Below are 19,791 nucleotides of genomic sequence, written 5' to 3' on the forward strand. Positions count from 1 at the left end.
GTTCTGAGTACTCTGGAGAATACCCCTCAACCACTTTTTAAAATAGGTTCACAGTTGTTCATTGTTGCATATTTGGAGATTTTCTCTCGTATGAATTGCATTTCCCTATAGAACACTTGGTGTAGTTATTTTTACTTAAGTATAAAGAATTCATTTGTGATTTTTGAGAAGATTTGTAGCTCAGGTTGAGGGTCATGTTGTAAGTTTGCTTGCTGAACTGGTGGATTTGGTTTTGGGACGTTTTTGTCACCATGTTAGGTAACATCATGTGTCAGCCTTCGGTGAAAAACAGCGGCGCTTCACCAGAGGCTCACTGATGTTGCCTAGCATGATGGTGAAGCATCTGAGAACAGATCTTCCAGCTCTGAGCAAACTTACAACCTGAACATAAAGAAATTATTTATAATTGGAAGTGCAGTGAACAGCAAAGAAGGTTGCCTCAGATTACAATGGGATCTTGATCAGATGGGCCAATGGGCTGAGAAGTGGCAGATGGGAGTTTAATTTAGATAAATGCGAGGTGCTGCATTTTGGGAAAGCAAATCTTAGCAGGACTTATACACTTAATGATATGGTCCTAAGGAGTGTTGCTGAACAAAGAGACCTTGGAGTGCAGGTTGATAGCTCCTTGAAAGTGGAGTTGCAGCTCGATAGAATAGTCAAGAAGGCGTTTGGTATGCATTCCTTTATTGGTCAGAGTACTGAGTACAGACGTTGGGAGGTCATGTTGCGGCTGTACAGGACATTGGTTCGACCACTGTTGGAATATTGCATTCAATTCTGTTCTCCTTCTTATCGGAAGGATGTTTGAAATTTGAAAGGATTCAGAAAAGATTTACAAGGATGTTGCCAGGGTTGGAGGATTTGATCTATAGGGAGAGGTTGAATAGGCTAGGGCTGTTTCCTGTGGAGCGTCAGAGGCGAGAAATGACCATATACAGTAGAGGTTTATAAAATCATGAGGGACATGATAGGATAAATAGACAAAGTCTTTTTCCCTGGGGTGGGTGAGTCCAGAACAAGAGGACATAGGTTTAGGGTGAGAGGAGAAAGATATAAAAGAGACCTAAGGGGCAACTTTTTCGCACAGAGGGTGGTGCGTATATGGAATGAGCTGCCGGAGGAAGTGGTGAAGGCTGGTACAATTGCAACATTTAAAGGCATTTGGATGGGTATATGAATAGGAAGGGTTTGGAGGGATATGGGCCAGTTACTGGCAGGTGGAACTAGATTGGGTTGGGATATCTAGTCGGCATAAACAAGTTGGGCCAAAGGGTCTGTTTCCATGCTGTGAATCTCTATGACTCTGATTAGACTTCGTTGGTCACCATTGCACTAATCCCATGAAAGAGATGGAGTTCTTTCTGGGAAACTGTTACACTGGGTGGGGAGGAGGACTCTCTGTGAAATGGTTAGGGGGGATGAGGGCAAGGTTTTCTCTGAAACGGTTACTCTTGGGGAGTGAGGCTCCCTGTGAAACGTTAAAAAAAAATCGCACAACACCAGGTTATCGTCCAGCAGGTTTAATTGGAAGCACACTAGCTTTAGGAGCACTGCTCCTTCATCAGGTGATTGTGGAGGGCACAAATCTAAGGCACAGAATTTATAGCAAAAATTTACAGTGTGAAGTAACTGAAATTATACATTGAAAAATACCTTGATTGTCTGTTGAGTCTTTCATCTGTTCGAATATCATGATAGTTTCACTTCTTTCAACGAGGAAATCACAAAACCTTTTTTTTTAAAAGTCACATTCTCAGCTTAGCTGTAACAATGGGTATTAGCTAGACAATATGTTGAAGATGTTAGCCCCCCGTGTGTTCTCTGTCTATGCCATGATGTTTAGATTGATTCTAATGTAAAAAGTAAGATAACGGAGTTTTACATGAATTCATGCAGTTTTTGAGCAAAGTACAATGTAATTCTGCAAGTACAAATTTACCCCACAAAATATATGGTTGCATGTGGGTCTTTGTCGGTCTGTGTGTGTGTCTGTCTGGGTTGGGGGTTGTGAGTGTGAGAGGGAGTGTATATTGTGTGTAGTAACTGTAGAGTGTCTTAGGTCTGTGAGGGGGTGGATGTGTGAGTGTGGGAGTGTGTGCGCGTGTCTGGACTGGGGGGTTGTGAGTGTCTGTGAGAGAGAGTGTATATGTGTGTGCATGAGTGTAGAGTGGTCTAAGTCTCTGAGAGGATGCCTGTGTGAGTGTGTGTGTCTGTGTATGTCTGTGTCCGTGTGTATATAGGAGTGTGTGTGTGTATGTAGGAGTGTCTGTGTGTGTATAGTGCAATGATGGTCCTGGTTGAGGCCCTCCCTAAAGGTACCGAACTTAGCTATCAGCCTCTGCTCGGCCACTTTTCGCTGCTGCCTGTCCCAAAGTCTGCCTTAGAGGATGGTCACCTGAAGGTCCGAGGTCGAATGTCCTGGACCACTGAAGTGTTCCCCAACTGGAAGGGAACACTCCTGTCTGTTAATTGTTGTGCGGTGCCCATTCATCCGTTGTCATAGCCTTTGCTCGGTTTCCCCAATGTACAATGCCTCCGGGCATCCTTGCCTGCAACGTATAAGGTAGACAACGTTGGCTGAGTCATATGAGTACCTGCCATGTACAACATGGGAGGTGTCCACACATGTAATGGTGGTATCTATGTCCACACTCTGACACGTCTTGCAGCGTCCACCGTGACAGGGTTGTATGGAGTTGTCCTGAGAGCCAGGCAGTTGGCTACGAACAACGATCTGTTTGAGGTTTGGCGGTTGTTTAAAGGCAAGTAGTGGAGGTGTGGGGAAGGTCTTGGTGAGGTGCTCATCCTCATTGATAATGTGTTGCAGGTCACAAAGAACATGGTGTCATTTTTCAGCTCCTGGGAAGTACTGAACAACAAGGGTACCCTGTCAGTTGCAGCACGAGTCTGTCTCCTGAGGAGGTCATGGTTCCTTGCTGTGGCACGTCATCCCTGTTTAACGTTTCCCTGAGGGCGGGGCTCACTGTGAAACGTTTCCCTGGGGGCGGGGCTCACTGTGAAACGTTTCCCTGGGGGCGGAGCTCCCTGAGAAACGTTTCCCTGTGGGCGGGGCTCACTGTAAGGCGTTCCCCTGTGGGCGGGGCTCCCTGTGCAACGTTTCCCCTGTCGGAGGGGCGCAGTGAGGCGTTTCCCTAGGGGCGGGGCTCACTGTAAGGCGTTCTCCTGGGAGCGGGGCTCCCTGTGAAACGTTTCCCCGGGGGCGGGGCTCACTGTGGGGCGTTTCCCTGTGGGGCGGGGCTCACTGTGGGGCGTTTCGCTGTGGGGCGGTCCCCCGGGGGCGGGGCGCACTGTGGGGCGTTTCCCTAGGGGTGGGCCTCCCTGTTTGCGTTGACTGGGGGCGGGGCTCTCAGTGAAACCTTCCCCTGGGGGCGTGCGATTCACCGTGCACGTACCTCCGGAGGCGGGACTCCCCGTTTACGTGCCCCGGAAGCGGTGCTCTGAGTCCGCGGGAACCTCTGCGGTACCCGTAGTTCGCAATGCGCAGGCGCATTGCCTGGCGGTAAATTTGAGTGCGAAGGAACGGGTGGAGAGGGATTCGAGAGAGATAGAGGAGTATTGTGATTATCTGCCAGTTTTATGGGGACTGGGGCAATACTGTAAGGGGGGGGGGCGTTGGGGTAATGAGACATTAGACATACCGTGAAAAAGAGAGGACCAGAGGAATAGGAGCGAGTGAGAGATAACCCAAGGACAGGGTCACACGGGGAGTGAGTGGGAAAGTGGGTCAGACACTGACACAGGGAAAGTGAGCTTCTCCCTATGGATTTACACAAGCGGACAACTATAATCTCGGGATTGTAACAGTCAAAATCAAATGGGAGAGGAGCTCATGTATAATCTAGATATTGGGACAGTTTGAGTTTGATACACCGCGAATTCACCGCTGCTTTGTTATGTTGAGGAATGAGGCAAATCAAGAATTTTACAGTGACCTGATCAATTAATGGATTGTGAGCTAATTATGTTATATTTGATAGTGGGTATACTATAATTGAGATTAATTATATTTATCGATAAAGAATATTTGATATCAAAATACAAAATTGAGATTGTGAAAATAAATAACACTTATTTAAAAAATAACTTATTGATGAGAGGGGGTGAAGCAGACAAGCTCGATTTTAGGTTGAAGCATTGAAATAGTATTTCTAAGGGCACTGGAGTTTAGCAGTAATTGATGTTAGTCGATGATCATCCAAAAAGACTAAGATATTAAGAGCAAAATCTGTTCGAAGTAAAATTTTATGTAGTGGAAGCTGGAAAAGCTACATAACATTAGACCTGATATTTTGACTCCCTGAAGTACTGAATCAACTTGACAATGGAATAGATGCAATGGAAGCTAAAGAAGTCTCACTGGTCAGTGATTATGACCTAGAAATTGGATGACACAAAGACTCCTGTGTTCACCTATCTCTTCAAGTAAACAACAACAACAACAAATTTTGATGAGAGAGACAAAACTAAAAACCGATTGAATAAGTTGTTGAATTGCATTGAAATCTTAGTTTCAGAAAATGGTAAGTGAGACAATGATCGGGTTGGCAGAGTATTTAAAATTTCCCTTTCAACTGCCCTGTTTTAATCTAATGTCTCAATGTGGTGGTTGTGAAAAGCGTCAGTAGCACAATTTTTTGCTGCTGCATTCATCTTTGACTCAGAGATGAGACACATAATATAGGCTGAACTTGCAGTGCAATGTTCATCCTTTAATGAATTATTAATTTAAGGGCCCATTAGACTTTTGCAGATAATATGGGTATTAAATACCTCATGTCACTATTGAGGAAGAACAAGGGTGTTTTTCCAGTGTCCTGGGCAACATTATTCCCTTAGACGCCCTGACAAAAATTGATTAGCTACAGTTGGTGATGTAGTGCAGTTGGAAGCTACATTAATCTGTATTGTGATCACTGTGGCTCAAATTAATGAATTACATATGTTATACTTAGGAATATTTCTTCTCAATGGGAGATGGTAGTATTTCTTATTATTTCAATATGTTATTTTTATAAAAATAAGAAGATTGGTTATTTATCATTTTTCAAGAGCTTCCAAACACTGACATCAGCTGAAATGTATTTTTAAACTCTGCATGCTGTAGTGATTTGAGGTTTATTGCAATTGATCTTTTCTACTATTTGATATTTCTCTTTCAATCAAATTTATTGTTTAAAAAATCAAAATCTGGTCATAATTGCGTTATTGTTTGTGGGATATATCTGTAATTAATTAGGTCACTACTTTTTCTAGAACAGAATAGTGACAAAACTTCAGAAGTATCTTATTGGTTTAAAGAGCTTTGGAATGTTATAAAAGTGTAGAAGTGTAGCCTACCTTTCTAACGTTTTGTAAATTTGTTGCTTTCATTCCATAGAGAAGAAGTCTAGCCCCGAGTCAGCTTGCCAAACGAAAGCCGGGACAACTATCTGATGATGAGGATGTGGTACGGTAATCTAATGCAAATTCAAAATGAATGAATAATTATCATATTTATGTACTTGTGTCAGCTGCACTTAGTGACATTTTTCCTGGGTGAATGCTACTGCTTCTGATTAATAATATTAATTTTAAAAACAGAATATGTATCCTTTTTAATTTATCAGTCAACATAAAATACTAGTTAAGGATTGGCAAATATAGGGATGAGGCTCACTTTTCACAAAATCAAATTTGTTGATTCTCAACTAAAATTGAAATGTTATTACAATCTTTATAGCAGATGGGACTTGAACCTAGGCCTCCTGACTCGGAGGTAGAGACGCTGCCACTGTACAATAAGAACCCCAAGAGCTACTGTACCTAGTATTCCCAGGTGGTCTCCTATTCAAAGGCCTGAGTCTGCTGAGCTTCCAAGATCGGACAAGATTGAGTGTTTTCAAAGTAATATGGTGGTAGGCTGTATGCAGTTGTGTGGTGTTGCTCCTTTAAGGGAGTAGGTCAAGTGACTGGGTGCAAGAGCTAGGGAGAAGCCGTCTAGCACCTACTGTGGAGATGAGAGGACCCACAATAATGTGTTCTCTGTTCTAGTTGATCCTCCTACATTATATTCTATTTCTGGTTCAGGGAACCATAACACAACTGGCGAAGAGGCTTGGATTCAACAAACAAACTGTGCAAATGCAATTTTGTTTTGTCGGAGGGATGACTTTGCCAGTAATTCTAAAATGGAAAGGACTTGTGGCATTCATGTTGAGGTGGCTGGGTCTGCAGTCGATACTAGGAAAGCACGATGTGCACTGAGGAGTGGGTCGAGAGTAGCAGTCGTGAGGGGATTTGGACCGCAGCTGACAGCTAAAGGGGGGTGCACTCACCCAGGATCTTACTATGGGGAGCAGTTGCAGGAGACTCAGGCTGTGGGTGATGTCAGGGAAGAGGTGGTCTGCTAACACAGTCAGTGAGGGAGTGGTTGGTGTAGAGAGTTTTCACCAAGGGGTCTCAGGCTGCAAACCAGTGGTTGATGCAAAATACTCAGCCAGGAGTCCGGTTACTAGTGGTGTGCCACAAGGATCTGTTTTGGGACTACTGCTGTTTGTCATTTTTATAAATGACTTGGATGCAGACATGGGTGGATTGGTTAGTAAGTTTGCAGATGACTCTAAAGTTGGTGGAGTAGTGGACAGTGGAAGAATGTTGCAGGTTGCAGGGGGACTTGGATAAACTGCAGAAATGAGCTGAGAGGTGGCAAATGGAGTTCAATGCAGATAAATTTGAGGCGATTCACTTTGGGAAGAATAACAGGAAGGCAGAATACTGAGTCAATGGAAAGATTCTTGGTAGTGAGGATGTGCAGAGGGATCTTGGAGTCCATGCACATAGATCCCTGAAAGTTGCCACCCAGGTAGATAGTGCTGTTAAGAAGGCTTACGGTGTATTAGGTTTTATTGGTAGAGGGATTGAGTTCCGGAGCTATAATGTCACGTTGCAACTATAAAAAACGCTAGTGCGACTGCACTTGGAATATTGTGTATAGTTCTGATCACCCCATTACAGGAAGCATTGGAAAAGGCACAGAGAAGACTTAATAGGGCATTGCGTGGTCTGGAGGGAAGGTCTTATGAGGAAAGGCTGAGAGACTTGGATCTGTTCTCATTGGAGAGATGAAGGGCAAGAGGGGATTTGATAGAGGCATACAAGATGATCAAAGGATTAGGTAGGGTAGACAGTGAAAGTCTTTTTCCTCGGGTGATGACGTCAGTTTGTATGAGGGAGCATAGCTACAAATTGACGGGTGATAGATTTAAGACAGACATCAGAGGCAGGTTCTTTATTTAGAGAGTGGTAAGAGCATGGAATGTCCTGCCTGCCAATGTCGTTAACTCAGCCACATTAGGAGCATTGAAACAATCCTTGAACAAGCACATGGATAATGATGGGATGGTGTAGGGAGATGGACTTAGATTAGTTCAAAGGCCGGCGCAACATCAAGGGCCGAAGGACCTGTTCTGAGCTGTCTTGTTCTATATTCTATATGTGGTTAGATAGATAAGAGGAGTATGGAAGTAAAGTGAGAGGCATGTCATGCATGTAGTTGTGTGGTGTTGCCCCTTTAAAAGAGCAGTCAGGGCCTGGGTGAGCTAGGAAAGGCAGTCGAGCACCAATTGTGAAGCTAAGAAGACACTTCAAGTGTTTCCTGGTATAGTTTATCCTTTGTCTACCTCTTGTTCTATTTATGGTTTTAGTGAACCGCGATCATAACAGGATGAGTTTCAGGAGGCCAATGGTTTTCCTCAATCCAAGCTTGTGCCACTAAGAATGTCACATTAAAGCTTTCAAAGAGATTGCACTTAAATTTATTCCCCACTGCTGAAGACAAACATAAATTCTTTAAATATCATAAATAGTCGTGCAAAATTAAATGAGGCAGGACAGGTAGAGTGTAGATTGGCAAAATTTGAAAGTTTTAAGCTTACTAACTTCAGATTAATTCTTGTCTTGTTTTCCCATTTGAGATTAGAGAGTCACAAATCCAAAGAGTTATTTCTGCAGCTCATGTCAGGACGTGATGCAATTCCTAATGCAAATTAGATAGATTATATTAGACTGCCTGCAGTGTGGAAACAGGCCCTTCTGCCCAACAAGTCCACACTGACCCTCCGAAGAATAACCCACCCAGACCCATTTCCCTCTGACTAATGCACCTAACACTACGGGCAATTTAGCATGGCCAATCCACCTGACCTGCACATCTTTGGACTGTGGGAGGAAACCAGAGCGCCCGGAGGAAACCCACGCAGACACGGGGAGAATGTGCAAACTTCACTCAGACAGTTGCCTGAGGCAGGAATTGGACCCGGGACCCTGGTGCTGTGAGGCAGCAGTGCTATCTATTGAGGAGCCACCGTGCCACCTATTATCTTGGTAATTCCTAATGATCTGACAGGAATGGATGGGTGATGGATGAGAAAAGCCAGCATATTTATTTTATGTAAAAGTTTTTTAAAAATGGTATTTACTTTTTTTAAACAGAGTCCAAAGCGCCGCAAGCTGGTATGTGAGCGAGACAATGGAGAAAATTTTGTGTCACCATTTCGGAAACCGCTAGCACAGCTGACTAATCGACCTGTGTGCCTTGACAGCAGCCAGCATGTGAGTGACCAGTGCTACAAGTCATTGATTATGGGGAAGCAACTTGACAGTTTGCAGTTGTCAACTTTGCTGCAATTGGAATAGAATCTATTTAACTGCACAACTATGACACTCTATCACTAACCCAAAAATATTCTCAGCTCCTAATGGCTCACTGCCCTTTCCAACAGGATAAGGCTGAACGCACACTTTCATGGTGAGAAATGAATTGGAAATTCTTCTCTTTTAACCAAGCTGGGTGAATCTTACAATCATTTATGTGTTACAAAATGTCTCTTCAATCCGAGTACAAGCTCCTGCTCGTATTTGATGTTGTATCCAACAAGATCAGCATTTCATCGAATTAGGACAGAGGACAAGCTGTTTCTATCTTTCTTATCTCTCGCATTCTCTTTTTTGCTGTCTCTATTCTCTTTCTCTTTTTTGCTGTCTCTATCTGTGACTCTCACTTTCCAAAACCTTGTAACTAGACAAAATTAGCTATCCCTTAGACTTCCAGCTCCATTCTATCTTGATATTATATACACTTTAAATTATAAACTTTTACAAGAGGTGATATATTGACATTTCCACCACACCCCTTGGAGACCAACAATCTATCCAATGTGAGCATAATTGCCATCATCGTTAACAGGATCTTGCACCTTCTTCTCACTGAGATAACGTGGGCTTCCTTTTAATAGCCATACCATCCAAACGTCTTGTCAGGTAGAATTCACAACAGGTGAAATGATCCCTTTCATTCTTCCATTTCACCTGAAATTAGAGAGTCCAAAAATATACCGGTCTCGCCAATTCATATTTGGGACACCAGAGAAGTCAATTAAGTAAAAATGAAAGTGCAAGTCAGACTGATTGCCTGGCTTTAATGCTCGAATTGTCAAAGGTGGGGAAGAGGGTATATTTTGGGCAATATTGTTCTAGTATTTGTTGTGTCAACTGATCATGGAGTGAGGTTTCCAATTGTTCGTACTGTTCTGAACTAAGTGGCAAAAAGATGGGTTGCCTAGAAAAATGTACGAGTAGCAGAAAATAAGGACAGGATTGAGTCTGGTTACAATGCATTTCAATTTCATTATATTTTGAATTTATTTATCATAAATGTATTAGTAAGATTGATACAACATTGACATTTCTTTTTTTTTAATGCTCCTACAGGAGGCTTTCATTCGTAGCATCCTGGCCAAACCTTTCAGAGTGCCTATTCCAAACTACACAGGTATAAGCTGTTTCTTGTATAGAAAGTGTGCTTTGTGTCTATGAATAACTATTGATAGTTTCAGCTAAGTGTTAGTGTGACTAGATATGATAACTAAACTTTGTATTCTAGAGCTGATGTGCATAACTGCTTCAAAAGTAGGATCTCTTAGTTGGTCTATTAACTTTAATAAATTGTAACTGAATCACTTATGAACATAAGAAGTAGGAGCAGAAAGGCCTCAACCATTCAATAAGATCTTGGCTGATCTGCGATCTCTTTCCACATATGCTCCTCGATTTTGTGCTGTCTATTGAGAGGCCTATAGTAAATACCATCAAGGTGATCATCCTCTTATTTCTGAGTTCGACTCATATAGCTTCACTCGACAATCCACCTTTAGCTGTTTCTAGATATCCAGCACTTCCTCCTCTGTAATATGGACATTTTGCAAGATGTCACCATCTATTTCCCTACAGTGTATATCTTCCATATCTTTTTCCACAGTAAATACAGATGCAAAATACTCATTTAGTATCTCTCCCATTTTATGCTGCTCCACACAAAGGCCGCCTTGCTGATCTTTAAGGGGCCCTATTTTCTCCCTAGTTACCCTGTTGTCCTTAATGTATTTGTAAAAACTCTTTTGATTCTCCTTAATTCTATTTGCCAAAGCTATCTCATGTCCCCTTTTTGTCCTCCTGATTTCCATCTTAAGCATACTCCTTTCTTTATACTCTTCTAAGGATTCACTTGATCCATCCTGTCTATACCTGACATATGCTTCCTTTTTCTTAACCAAACCCTCAATTTCTTTAGTCATCCAGCATTCCCTATACCTACCAGCCTTCCCTTTCACCCTAACAGGAATATACTTTCTCTGGATTCCCGTTATCTCATTTCTGAAGGCTTCCCGTTTTCCAGCCATTCCTTTATCTGCGAACATCTGCCCCCAATCAGCTTTCGAAAGACCTTGCTTAATACCGTCAAAATTGGCCTTTCACCAATTTCGAACTTTTAGATCTGGTCTATCCTTTTCCATCATTATTTTAAGTTTTGCACCTTCTCTAGTAGGTACATCCACATAGTTAATCAGAAAATTGTCTTGTACACACTTAACAAATTCCTCTCTATCTAAATCCTTAATACTATGGCAGTCCCAGTCTGTGTTTGGAAATTTAAAATCCCCTACCATAATCACCCTATTATTCATACAGATAGCTAAGATCTCCTTACAAGTTTGTTTCTCAAATTCCCTACGATTTTTAGGGTATCTATAATACAATCCCATTAAGGTTATCCCTTTCTTATTTCTCTGTTCCACCCAAATAATTTCCCTGGATGTATTTCTGGGAATATCCTCCCTCAGCACAGCTGTAATGCTATCCCTTATCAAAAATGCCATTCCCCCTCCTCTCTTGCCTCCCTTTCTATCCTTCCTGTAGCATTTGTAACCTGGAACAAATTTCTGATTTAGTATGTGGATGTACCTACTAGAAAAGGTGCAAACCTTGACCTACTCTTGGGAAATATCTGGTTGGCATGGATGGATTGGACCGAAGGGTCTGTTTCCATGCTGTACATTTCTATGACTATGACAATCCCTCAGATATATTCTCACTAAATACAGCAGTTATATTTTCGTTAATCAAAAACGACACTCCCCTCCTCACTTGCCTCCTTTTCTATTGTTTCTACAGCATTTTAAACCCCAGAACATTGTACTCTCCCTCCTTCAGCCACGTTTCTGAAATAGCTCTGATATTCCAGTCCCATGTTCCAATACATGCCCTGAATTCATCTGCCGTACCTATAAGACTCCTTGCATTAAAATAAATACTGTTTAATTCTTCAGAGTTACCTTGTTCTCTGATTTGCCGATGGCTGCCTTTTCTATATCACTTGCTCTTCTTTAATTAAGAATCATCCTCATCTGTCTTCTGTTCTCACCACTCCTTAAGATCCCCTCACCCCCTACTCTCTACTAATTTAAAGGCTCCCAAATAGAACTAGCAAATCTCCCCACCAGGATATTGGTCTCCGTCCAGTTCAGGTGAAACCAGTTATTTTTGAACAAGTCTTTTCAGCCCCAGAAGAGATCCCAATGATTCAAAAATCTACCTACTGCACCATATCCTCAGTTATTGATTTTTAACTGGCCTGTCTTCTTATTCCTACTCTCATTAGCACGTGGCACCAGGAGTAAGCCAGGGATTACTACCATTGAGATTCTCCTTTTCAATCTCATACTTAATTTCCTAAATTCACTCTGCAAAGCCTCAACCCTTTCCCTGTATATGTCATTCTTGCCAAAATGTACAATAATTTCCATCTTATCACACATATCAACATGTTTGACAACATGTTGCAACTTCTTTGAGACATCCTTTACCCTGGCACCAGGGAGGCAACATACCTCCTGAATTCTCACTCACGTCCACAGAATCTCCTGTCTGTGCCCTAACAAGAGAGTCCCTGAAAGTAAGTACTCTTTTGAACCTTGAAAAACCCTGCTTAACATCAGATTCATTCTTGGTGCCCAAGATCTGGCTGCAAATTCTATTTTCTTCTGAGAGATTATCCTCTCAAACAGTATCCAAAGTGTTGTATCTTTTTGAGAGAGGAATAGCCACAGGAGACTCCTGAACTACTTTCCTGCCTCTCCTGATAGATGCCTAAATATCTGACTGACTCTGCAATGTAATCACCTTTCTATATCTACTAACCATCACAGCCTGCCTCCTGTATGCTCCTCAGTGACTCTAACTGCCTCTTCAGCGGGGTCTGATATGAGACACCGATCCTGCAGACATAGTCTCCTGGGACAGTCAGCTGTTCCCTAATCTCCCACATCCGACAGGAGGAGCAAACCAGACTAGGGGCTACCATCACTGCCCACTAAATACTTGCTCACAAAGACCCACACTTTTCTCAAATCCAATGGAAAAATAGGTTTGTGACGTTTGAAGGAAAAATATTTGCCAGGACACTGCTATTAACCTTCCTGCTCTTGTTTGATATAATGTCAAAGGATGTTTTATGTCCATCTGAGAAAGCTGACAAATTCTCAGTTGAAACTTTCATCTGAAAGATGGCACTTCTATCGGTTGCAGCATTATCGCAGTATGGCCATGTAACGTCAGATTAGATTTACGTGCTCAAGTCTCTGAACCCTCGACCTTCTCACTCAGAGGCAAGAATTGAGCCACAGCATCTCTTAAGATCAATTCCTGAGTGTGAAATTTAGGAATGACTATAAATATGGGATGCAGTCTTGGATGTATAAAATGACAAAATTGAGGTCAGGGAAGGGATGCAGAAACAAAGTGAGTGTTTTTGTTTTACTTTTGTTTAAATTGAGGGTTCGTTAAATAGTTGTTTAATGGATAGGAGTGTTAAAATGGGTGGAGAAGAAAACAATAATGGAATTGTACTAGTTGGTCCATGATGCAACAGTTTATGTTCAATATGTTTGCTTACTAAAATGGCAATAAACAAGTTTATGGAGGTAAAGCGGTGGTCACTTAATTTGGGGCCTGTTTGGAAACCATGTATACAATGTCCGTCATTACACACGAGTAGTTTTAATTCAGGTTTTACCTGGGACTGTCAGTTAGAGATGCCTTATCAAGGGTAAAAACACAAGCGTATCATAACTTCTCCAAAACATGAATACATGCGTAATGTTTGAGTATTCAGTGCTATATACACATGTACAGCTGAACAAATATATCAGTTTGACTAATATTTTCATCTCTAAGTTAGAAGATGGTAAGGTTTAAGATTGTTATTTAGTCAACTAATTCAATACAATAGTAAGGAATTACAGATTGTCAGAGGAGCTATCTTCTGGTCAGATATTGAACTGTGGTTCCATCTTTTGACGTTAAAGATCCCATGGCTGTATACAGAGAGGAACAAGTTACTCATCTGGTATCCTGGCCAACATTTAATTCTCAACAAACAACTGAATATCCATTTTATTCCTAGTCATGGAATGTTGTCAGCACAGAAAGGACTAGTGTTTATATATGTAATGGTCACTGCATTCATCTTAAATTACTGAACCCAGTACTGGATGCTGGAAATTTGAAATAATATCTGATAATGCTGTAAATACTCAGAAGTTCAGAGAGCATCTATGGAGAGAAAAACAGTAATAAAGGCCAATCAACATTATAGTGTGGAAACGGGCCATTAGGCCCAGCAAGTCCATACTGACCCTCCGAAGATTATCCCACCCAGACTCATTCCCCTACCCTATTACTCTACGTTTCCCCTGACTACCTAACCAACACATCCCTGAACACAATGGGCAATTTAGCATGGCCAATTTGCCTAACCTGCACATCTTTGGACCGTTGGAGGAAACCGGAGCACCCAGAGGAAACCCGTGCAGACACTGGGAGAATGTGCAAACTCCACGCAGACAGTTGCCCAAGGCTGGAATCGAACCTGAGTCCCTAGTGCTGTGAGGTAGCAGTGCTAACCACTGAGTCGCCGTGCCATCCCCAAACGTGATGTCACTTGACATGATGTCACTAAAACATGTTATTTTTCTAAAAGTTAATTATTAAGGAGTTGTTTGGTATTTTTCTGACAATCATCCACATTTCATCACTTTCAGGATTGTTTTGTTATTAACCATAATTTCGAGGTACGTGAAGGTTGAATTTGCTCAAGGTACTGGTTGTCATTGTTCAAAGATGTTAAAGTGTATGAAAGCTTTACTTTTTTCTGTGTCAGTGTTATGTAAAATTTGTATTTTTAACTAATTTTTTGCATGCATTGTCATATTTAAGGTTCCCTTGGGCTGAAGGCATTGGGAATTAAGCGTGCAGGAGCCAGGCGATCTCTTCATGATCCATATGAAGAAGATGCTTTGGTACTTTATGAACCTCCGCCTCTGAGTGCACATGACCAACTAAAAGCTGACAAGTGAGTAACTTCATTCCTCTTTTGACAGAGAATTTAGGAGTGTGGCCATATCCTGGTAATATCATTAACATCAACCTGATTGAGAATGCTTTGTGCAAGCAATCAACAATAGTGAGTAAAATTTGTGACAATTGATTCCTTTTCCTCATTTTGGCACATGGAACCTGTTAAATAGCTTATCTTCAAAATGTCTGATCTGTAGATCCATTCTCCAACTTGACATAAAAGCAAGGAGGGTGCAACATCTGTACACGTAGCAGACTCCAAGAAGCAGCTGGTCACCAAAGTTTTAGATGTCAGGATTATAATTGTGCCTTAAACTGTACAATTTAGTTTGGGCAGACTGTTTCAACTCTTTCCAAAGAAGCATATTGTATTCTCCATTTTGCTAATAAATATTTTGGAATGTGTGACAGAAACATTTTTTTAAAATTGGTTTTGGCTAAGGAACATTTTTAAAAATTCTGTCATGAGTCAAGAGTTTTTTTTTAACCGCTACAATTAGTTTCTTATCCTAATTTTCTCAACACTATTCAGTACAAATATTACAAATTTCACTGCTTGTTTCCTTGAGAGAGGAGCCACTCTAATTCCAACTCTGCCTGTATGGTTGTTTAAGTCTGTCTAAGCCATGGGGTAAATAGCTATTTTCAAATATGGCAGACTATTCCAATCTGGAAATCCTGACAAAGTTCTTTAAATAACCCTGAAGACCAATGTTCAAACCTAATATTAAATTTTACAATTCTATAAAAAGTACCACAGCTTCCACAGTGTTAAGAAAGTCACAGAAGCAGTCCTTAAAAAGCTATCTAAAAAGAAATTAAGTAGCTTAACATTTGCATTTTAATCTTTTGTTGCTTTGGTCTCAAAGAGAAAAATAGAAGAATTACTCCTGTAAATATGTGTTGTCATTATTACAGTCTTATTCATCTTTTGTTAAATAAATTTACTTAATACTTGAAATAAAGCCGGATGTTATGATTTTTTTACAGTTTCTGGAAAGTGAAAGTTTGATCCTATGGAAGTGCATTTTAGTGGCTAAAATAACTTAATGCAGACTTTCAGATATATTAAGACCAATGTTTTTAATTTTGAAGAAACTGTTTTCAAAAGGGAGTCCTAATGTAAATATGAAGGCTGAAACTGTTGAAGTCATAATATAAAAAACCTAAAAATGTGTTGGAATTCACTACTGGATTCATGGATTTAAAATTGTCACCATGTCAGCTGTATAAATGATGGTCTTTCTTCATAAAGGACTTTAACAGTAAGAATGAAAGTAGAGAAATCTCAGATAAGGACGTTGGCCTTGTACCCAAAATCTGACTTAACATGATTGTACTGATTTTTTAAATTAAGTAAGAATGGAAAGAAAGGATTCTAAACATATTAAATGAAACCTGATCATACAGATCTGGAGACATAGCTTTGAAAATCTTTAATACAACAAATATATTTGAAGTATTGAGACAGTAAAAGAATTAAAATTGCCTTGCAGAGCCCTTCTTACTGCTAATTTTAAACATGCAAATATCATTAAGAAAAATATATAAATAGTTACAAGAAATACAATAATGACGAGTGTCTGATAAGTAAGGAAGGTTGCCATAGTCCCAGAGTGCAGCTGTCATTAGACAGAGGCAACTGGTGGTGGTTTTACCTGAGGTTCTCCACATCTCAGGCGAAGGGAGGTGTTGAAAAGGTGAGACCTTCACGGTAACCTCAGTTGGTGCGGGAATTGAATTTGTGCTGTTGGCATCACTCTGCAACTTAAACCAGCTGTCCAGCCAGCTGAGCTTTTCTTCCAATATATTGAGGAACAATATCAAAATTGTGCAACATAATTACTGAAATTCTGTTATTGTGTTTTCTCCTGCTTTTGTCAGAGAGAAGCTACCAGTACATGTGGTGGTCGATCCTATCTTATCCTCTGTTTTAAGACCACATCAGAGAGAGGTGAGGCATATTTTGATGTTAATGGCATTTGTGGATAACAAAATGTATTCTTTGAACTACCATGCACATTAACATAAAATATTTCATTGCATAAATAAATGGACAAAACCTTAAATCATGGGATACTGGCATTAATTAAGTCCATCTTAGAATTAGAATAGGCCACATGACTGTATGATCCTGGAATCAAATATCAGGAATGGTCCTGGAATAAAACAGTGAGAATGGGGGCTTCGATTAAGCAGCAAGAGCAGGAAATTGTACTAGAGTGAAAGTTGAGATGCTCGACAGTGACCACTTAATTTCCTGGAGGACACTTCAGGCTGGCCTGGCCAGCCTTTATTGCCATCCCTAACTATCCAGTGTAATGATAGATGTTCCCTGTTGGTTCTTTGACTAGTGGGTAAGATCTCCATTGGCCACATAAAATCAGGTCATTAATGTTACTTTGTGTTGAGAATCCAAGTTAAATGTTATGGTGTCTCAGATCTTTTGAAATGTCCTCCACTGCCATGAATCTGGCCATGTGCTTATAGCTTCACTGTACTGTCAGTTGTTGATATTCACTCTGTCAACAGGAAGTGCTCCCCTGCAAAGTGAAAATAAATTAACATGACTGGTCCAAACAGATTAGATTAGATTAGTTACAGTGTGGAAACAGGCCCTTCAGCCCAACAAGTCCACACCGACCCACCGAAGCACAACCCCTTCATCTAACATTACGGGCAATTTAGCTTGGCCAATTCACCTAACCTGCACATTTTTGGACTGTGGGAGGAAACCGGAGCACCCGGAGGAAACCCACGCAGACACGGGGAGAATGTGCAAACTCCACACAGTCAGTCAGTCGTCTGAGGCGGGAACTGAACCCGGGTCTCTGGCACTGTGAGACAGCAGTGCTAACCACTGTGCCACGGTATTTTTTTTTTCACTTGTTCGTGGGATGTTGGTGTTGCTGACCAGGCCACCATTTATTGCCATCCCTCGCTAACTGAAGTCAAACACTGTGCTGAGGGTGTAAAGCCGTTTGTAGGCCAGACCAGATACGAATGGCAGATTTCCTTCCCTAAAGGTCATTAGTGAACCAGATTGGTATTTACAACAATGCTGAGTCGTTACCAAGTTGTTGTTAGGCTAGCCTTTTGTTCCAGAATTTGTATTAAATTCAGATTTCACCATCTGCTGTGCTAGGATTTGAACCCATGCCTCCAGAACATTTGTCTGAAATTCTGGGTAGTTAGTCACATGACAACTACACCACATCCCTTAACATCTTACTATAACCTGATAGTAATCCATCCTATCAGCTACAGAGATTTGTTGGCATTGAGAGATGAAATGGGAAGGGGTTTGCGGGGGAGAGTCAATTAAAAGCAAAAACAAATCCTAAAAACAGCTGAATAAATCTGAATATTCTACTCCCCTCAGGCTCTGTAACAAAAATGATCGGGGTGACCTGCTCCTGAATCTCTGGTGATGCAATTAACGACCTGACTACAAGTGGGTTTATGGGCATAGAATGAAGTTGGCACTTTACACCGTTACAAAGACCAGGCCTTAACTCCATCCTCCATCAGTCAGCAGATTAAGATTTGGATTTGATTGAAACCATGAATGTAGATGTGTATCTTTTCACTTAGGATCCCAAAAATAATTTACTGCTTGTGGCTAGTGTAAAGTATTGTTAAATGATGTCTATCTTTCAGGGTGTGAAGTTCATGTGGGATTGTGTGACAGGTCGTCGTATTTCAAATGGCTTTGGCTGCATTATGGCAGATGAGATGGGACTGGGGAAGACATTACAGTGCATTTCCTTGATGTGGACGCTCTTGCGACAAAGCCCAGATGCCAAGCCGGAAATTGAGAAAGTCATTGTTGTGACTCCATCCAGTTTGGTGAAAAACTGGTATAATGAGGTTGAGAAATGGCTGGGAGGAAGGTTACACGCATTGCCTATTGACGGAGGAACTAAGACAGAGATTGACCAGAAACTCGGTGGGTAAATTTATATTTTTTTCTTTGTCAGTCAGTTGTTTGTCAAATTAGCTCAGCTTTATTTCTGGGTCAGGTTGTAACTTTGAACGGCGTATTGAATTAACTGGGGTTGGAGGACAGTCCTGAGGGTGTACTGTCTTTTAGGTGAAATGTTGAATCAAGATCCCCTCTATCCGTCAAGGTGGATTTGTTTTGAAAGCTTCAACGAGATGATGGTATTCCAGAAAGCAGCAAATATTTCCTGGTGGCTGGCTGGCATTTATTGGTTAATGAACAACTTTATTCACAGTAGGGATTTCCAGGCAAAAGGAGATTGCAAAGGTAATGAGGAATGAGGCCATGTTTACACACCAGAGTGAGGATTTTAAATTTGAGCTGCTGGCAAACTGGAGGCTGATGTTGGTGAGCAAGGTTGATGAGTAAATGGAACTTGGTGTAAGATAGGATACAAACAGCAGGGCTTTAGATTAAGTATACAGTTTTCCTCAACTAGGAGAAGTTTTTGGATGTAGCATCATACTGATAAACCTCAAAGCTTCTGAATACTCAAAGTTGACAGATCTCCATTGTCATTTCCTGCTCTAGATAGCAATTTATATCCTGACTGACTTAACTTCATTGCCATTTTTTCTTTCTTTGCACAGCCACATTCATGAACCAGCACGGGTTACGAATTCCAACTCCAATCCTCATAATTTCTTATGAGACGTTCCGGCTACATGCTGATGTGCTCTGCAAGGGTTCTGTCGGCTTGGTCATTTGTGATGAGGTAGAATACCATGTTAAATAATTTAACTTTCCAGTTATTCTACTAAAGAAGTGCTGTTGTTTTTTGTGGAATCTGTCCAATTTGGGTCTGTTTGATGCTTGATCAGCAACATTAGCTTCTTAACTTCCTATGGTAACTGTGTCTCAATGTATGTATGTGACAGAATATACATAATTCACAGACTTACAAAACAAAAGGCAAGGTTGTTTGACACACTTGAATATGTCTCAGAGAGATGGATGATGACTAATGAAGGATTTGGATGAAGGGGGCAAAGGTATGGTTGGTAAATTTGGTGATGGCATCAAGATTGGGAGGA

At 41.1% G+C, this 19,791-nt stretch overlaps 1 protein-coding gene and 1 long non-coding RNA gene across 2 annotated transcripts in view; one reads left to right on the forward strand and one right to left on the reverse strand.

The window, feature by feature from the left end:
* Positions 1 to 1,513: 1,513 nt before the first annotated feature.
* On the reverse strand, positions 1,514 to 8,016 carry LOC148149114 (uncharacterized). Its single transcript, XR_015758132.1, has 3 exons — positions 7,942 to 8,016; positions 5,362 to 5,480; positions 1,514 to 2,552 (listed from the first exon to the last, which is right to left on the reverse strand). It is a non-coding gene; the product is annotated as an uncharacterized LOC148149114 (long non-coding RNA).
* Positions 3,716 to 19,791, forward strand: part of rad54l (RAD54 like) — a 40,540-nt gene continuing 24,464 nt past the window's right edge. The window contains exons 1-8 of the mRNA XM_043698970.2: positions 3,716 to 4,544; positions 5,402 to 5,470; positions 8,494 to 8,613; positions 9,772 to 9,832; positions 14,614 to 14,749; positions 16,639 to 16,708; positions 18,415 to 18,703; positions 19,348 to 19,472. Of these exons, the coding sequence (XP_043554905.2) occupies positions 4,542 to 4,544; positions 5,402 to 5,470; positions 8,494 to 8,613; positions 9,772 to 9,832; positions 14,614 to 14,749; positions 16,639 to 16,708; positions 18,415 to 18,703; positions 19,348 to 19,472 (873 nt within the window). The 5' untranslated portion in view covers positions 3,716 to 4,541. The remainder of the gene's footprint in view (positions 4,545 to 5,401; positions 5,471 to 8,493; positions 8,614 to 9,771; positions 9,833 to 14,613; positions 14,750 to 16,638; positions 16,709 to 18,414; positions 18,704 to 19,347; positions 19,473 to 19,791) is intronic.

The sequence above is a fragment of the Chiloscyllium plagiosum genome, unplaced genomic scaffold, assembly GCF_037043375.1.
Source record: "Chiloscyllium plagiosum isolate Xiang-an unplaced genomic scaffold, Cpla_swu_hap1 HiC_scaffold_9, whole genome shotgun sequence".
Classification (NCBI taxonomy): Eukaryota; Metazoa; Chordata; class Chondrichthyes; order Orectolobiformes; family Hemiscylliidae; genus Chiloscyllium; species Chiloscyllium plagiosum.